The sequence below is a fragment of the Prionailurus viverrinus genome, chromosome E3 (genome assembly GCF_022837055.1).
Source record: "Prionailurus viverrinus isolate Anna chromosome E3, UM_Priviv_1.0, whole genome shotgun sequence".
Lineage (NCBI taxonomy): Eukaryota > Metazoa > Chordata > Mammalia > Carnivora > Felidae > Prionailurus > Prionailurus viverrinus.
The window spans coordinates 10,314,047-10,319,071 of NC_062576.1; the positions used below are offsets into that span (position 1 = coordinate 10,314,047).

The window sequence follows — 5,025 nt, forward strand, 5'->3', positions numbered from 1 at the left end:
AGATATGAACTTAAAAGTGACTTTCCCCTGAAACATTCCCTGAACCCTGAAGCATAGGAGACTGTATTATTTACAAATATTCACCTCCCTTCCATAAAAGGATTCTACATCTCCACCCTCTGCCCTGTGGCTTGCAATGCCTCCTATGAAGAGTAATGCCCATTCCCTCCCCACTGATGGTAGCCTCGGTCACATGCCTTGTTTTGACCAACAGATGAAAAACATGACAGATGCCACTTCCAAGAAACTCAAAAAGCCACCACAGTATCCTCCAGATCTTTCTGCCACCAGAGGGGAGCCTGGGTGGCTCAGTCGGTTGAGTACCCAACTCTTGATTCTCAGCTCACGTCATGATCCCAGAGTTGTGGAATTGAGCCGTGTGCATCAGGCTCTGCACTGAGCAAGGAGCCTGCTTCAGTTTCTCTCTCTCTGGGGGTGCCTGGGTGGCTCAGTCGGTTAAGCTGGAAAACATTTAATTACTTGTGGCTCACATTATATTTCTATTGGACAGCACTGTCTACCTAAGATTCACATCTAGGAATGCATGCCCTCTGACAATACGTGAAAAATTTAACTAGTAATCTACGATTAATTCCGAAAATCAAAAACTTAAAGTCCTACAACCCAACACAGGATATTTTTAAGTTTATGTAACTCTGCTCTGGTTGTTACTTTGTCTTATGTTAAGAGAAAGAGAAAAAAATTAAAAAGAAGAGAAAAAAGCCCATTAGAAGGATACTGAGTCAGCTGCCTCTAAATCCTATTTCAGATTTTAGGTTACCAAAATAAGTCACTTACTCTCAAATAACTACTCAGAGCAAATGCCAATTGAGGTTTTTATGTTCCAGCCACTGTTGCACATATAATTGCAGACAAAATGTCAAAGCAATTCTCCAAAGGTTGTGTAAGTTATAAATGACAAGATATTCTCAAATCCTATATATCTCATTATGCATCTACTTTTTCATGAGTTCAAGAGCTACCTCCTCACAATATGCTGCTTCATTGTTCTCTTTAGCCTTCTTTCAATAAAAGTACTTGATAGCCTGAAAGGAAGTGGCCCAGAAAAGTACGGAGGTTAAATAAGCATAACTATAACCCTAAGAGTTCTAAGTGAAATGACAAAGCACCAGCTCCAGATTTGCTTTTTATCCTATTTTCTGTCTCTGGAACAGTCTGTCATCAAGTTAAAGGCAATTCTAATCTAGTTTAATTTCTCACTCTTAAGAAATTAAATTATAAAAGCCAACCTAAGAAATCATTATTCCAACTGTCCAATAAAATCCTGGCTTGCAACTACAATTTAACTCCAGCTCTTACAACTTGGCTGTAGTCACTCTTGCCTAGAGCCTAATTAACTATGTTCTAATAGCCCCTCCTCATTATACCATCTAAAAGCTCTCATAGGGGCGTCTGGGTGACTCAGTCGGCTAAGCTTCTGACTTCAAGGGCTCAGGTCACGATCTCACAATTTGTGGGGCTCATAGGTTCTAGCCCCCCTCCCCCCCACAGACTCTGTGCTGACAGCCCAGAGCCTGTCTCCCTCTCTCTGCCCCTCCCCCATCACGCTGCCTCTTTGTCTCTCAAAAATAAGTAAACATTAAGAAAAGAAAAAAATAAAATAAAAGCTCTCATATATTAATATTACAAGGTTATGAAGTAGATGTTCCCAAGCTTTACAAAGCAGGACAGTAAAGCAATACAACAAACATATTACCCTCGGCAGGCTGCTTGTAGCTTCAGTTTCTCCTTAAAACCCATCTTGACTTACTCACTGTATTATCCTATTGCCAGATAATAACATCAAGAACTGATTCTGATCATCTTTCCAAGGAAGATCTAGTGTATTGCCTTAGTATTAACCTAGGAAGTAACGTCCCATAGATTCAAACCTATAATACAAAAAACGTAATCATCAATATATAAAACCTAGTCATTAAACGTGTGCATCATTCACAACTACCACTGGAAGTTTAATGAAGAGGTACAATAAAGCCTTCAAGAACATACCATCACTTAAAGCTTTAAGTCAATAAAATGTTATACTGATTTGCTATTGCATATACATGCAATCAAAAGGCAGGTATTAGGAGAAAATTAAAGATCAAATCCTATTAAAAACATAGTTGTAAATATTAAGAACTGGAAACAGTATACTTTAAATGCAGCTGTTAACCAACCACATACCTGTTCTCTATGAAATCACTAAAAGCCTAATAAAGAAATAGACCAACCTGCCAACCACACAGCACAATTGTTTAAAACCATCCTCAAAGAGCTTCCACTTGTAGAAATTCCCATGCAAGCAATTTCCCCCTCAATATGCAATGCAATGTAAGGACTCCTTTGTTAAAGGGGTTGGTTCTACATACTGGTATAGGAAATACTTAAAATGAAGAATTTTTAAAAATACCTAACATATAAAAGGTGCAGGTTTCAATTTTCAATTGTCATCATTAAGAGAAATTCCTCATATATATCATTACATTTCACCTATTTCTGTAAACGATATGAAAAAGCCTGTACTGCCAATTCTAAAAAATTAGCTTTTAGCCATTTTTCACATGGCTCAACACCTATCACAGACTTGGAACTTGTCTCTATTGAGTGTGTCTTATGCTACACTCCAAGCAGACATAAAAATAAACATCTGGTAATACTAGTGTGTGAGTATCCACCAACTGCTCAAAAAATGATATTTGAATAACATTTGAAAAGGATATGGCAGATTCCCACAGTAATTTTTTTTAACCCCACTGATGGGGCTAAATATTTTTTTTACAAAGTAGGACACCTTTAGAATAATGATGGATTTAGCGCTTGGAGTACTTCTCCAAAGCTTCCCAAAAGTCCTTACAGGACAAGAAAAAGAACCAGATTATCATGGAATCCCTCCCTAAAATGCACCTTATCTCATACCACTGACAGAGGTAACCAAGCATTCCACCTTCTTTTCTGGATTTGCTTACAAGGATAAGGTAGAAAGGCACTGCATTCTACTCCTAACTCTCATCATTTCAGAGTGTTTGACCTTTAACAAGTCCACCAACCCTCTGGGTTCACTTGGCAAATGAGGCTAGAGAATCCAACCATCCCCAAGATCCATTTCAGCTACAAGATGCTCTAGCTGTATTTCTCCAAGAGCTTTCCTACAGCACAGGCTCTCACTTTCCAGGCCCCTTTGTATGTAAACACCCTACATCCACAAACTGCACTGGAACAAGAAACGGGCTATCCTGTAAAAGATCATATTATATCAAAGAGAGGATCAAAATGAAGTGAAATCAAATGATATCATCGCTCACATGGACACTTCCTCCCATACAGAAGCAAGCAAGCAAACAGAAACTAAGAAATCAAATCCTTCCAAAGGAAAAGAGCCGATAAAACTCAATATATTTAACCTTCACTGCTGAAGAAAGCGTTGAAGAAAGCAAGCAAGCAAGCAAGCAAACAGAAACTAAGAAATCAAGTCCTTCCAAAAGGAAGGGCTGATGAAACTCAATGTATTTAGCCTTCACTCCTAAAAAAGCGTTGATTCAGAAATCTACTCCTTTTTTACACTTGTGCTTCCAAAAGGACTCATCTGGCATCCATAAAAAAAAAAGTAAATAACAGTCGTACAACTAGAAGACTTCAAAGCTTACACAAGGAACCTTAAACAATGATTAGAAAAGAGGATGCGTCTTATTTAAAACATCAGCCTCCTGTTCCTAAAATACAACATAAAACCGTTAAGTAGGTCTTGGTATTTTTTATATGTTCATTTAAAGGCAGATACCGATCTCCTCCTCAATCGTCAACATTTCAAAGCTGTGCATGCCGGGGAAGGCAGGCATCATCTCCTCCAAGATAACTTTTTCTTCCCCTTCCCCGGTCTGGAATTCGTTCTGGGGTATGTGCCTCACGATCCTGTCAGCTCACGACCAGCCTGAAGTCCACTCGGGAGGAGAAAAACCCAAGCGCCCCCGCGGAGATGGGGAAAAAACGCACAAAAAAATCTTGCACAAGCCGGATCACGAGGCCGCGTGGGTACAATTTCAAAAACTTCAAGAGAAAGGTTTAATTTAAAAAGGAAAAGCAGCCAAGGAGCCCCGTCTCCCGTTCGTACTTAGGGCCTAATGCCACCCGGGGGAAAGGGGGGCCGCTCCTCGAAAACGAGGCCCGGGGACAAAGTGCGGAGCCGGGAAAGGATGGAGGGCACGGGGCCCCGGGCCGGCCCGCGCCCCCGCCCGCCCACCCCGCGGAACGGCGGGCTCGAGCTCCCGCCCGGGGGTGCAGGCCCGCCGGCGCCGGGCGCGCTGACAGCTGCCACAGGGGCGGGCTGCGCGGCCCGCCGGGCCCGGCGAGCCCCCGGCCCACCCCGCCCCACCCCGCGGGCGGCCTGGCGGCCAGGCTGGAAAGGATACTCCCGGGTGCGGAAAGCCTCCTGAGTGTGCGCGATGGTGAAGAGCGGCTCCTCGCCGGGAAGCGGCTTCACCAGCGGGAAGGGCTTGCGGCCCAGGAGCGGCGCCATCGCGGCGGCGGCGGCGGCGGCCCGGAAGGCGGCGGCTCCTCGGCGAGCCCGCGGCGCAACACTAGGCCCCGCGGCCCGGAGCGAGCGCCTGGCTCCCGGGGGTGGGGTGGGGGAGGGGAGGGGTGAGAGGGCGGCGCGAACTCGGCTCCCTCAGTGCTGGCGCGGCCGCGCGAGGGCCATGCAACGGGACGCGGGGACACGGAACTCCCACGCACACCGCTGCGCCGCCCGGCAGCCTCCGGCCCAACCTTCGCTACGGGTCCCCGCGTTCGGCAGTCACGACTCCTCCTCAGCTGCACCGGAGGAAATTATTGAAAAATGGCGGGAGATTCCCCTCCTCCCCCCCGCCCGGTCAGCGCACACACTAACTTGCTCCCCTGTGGCGCCGGTGGCGAATGCTCCAATAGGCGGAGAGCCGATCAGCGCTCACGGTCTACTGGCTCACGGGAGCTGCCGCTCTGCGCTTGGGTCCCGCCCCCTTTCCGGGCCGCGTAGTTGGGTTGCAGCGC

The 5,025-nt window shown here is 45.7% G+C and overlaps 1 protein-coding gene across 1 annotated transcript in view; it reads right to left on the reverse strand.

The window, feature by feature from the left end:
- BAZ1B (bromodomain adjacent to zinc finger domain 1B) overlaps positions 1 to 4,872 on the reverse strand; it is a 73,437-nt gene extending 68,565 nt beyond the window's left edge. Inside the window, exon 1 of the mRNA XM_047839123.1 lies at positions 4,410 to 4,872. Coding sequence (XP_047695079.1) covers positions 4,410 to 4,516 — 107 coding nt within the window. The 5' untranslated portion in view covers positions 4,517 to 4,872. The remainder of the gene's footprint in view (positions 1 to 4,409) is intronic.
- Positions 4,873 to 5,025: the final 153 nt, after the last annotated feature.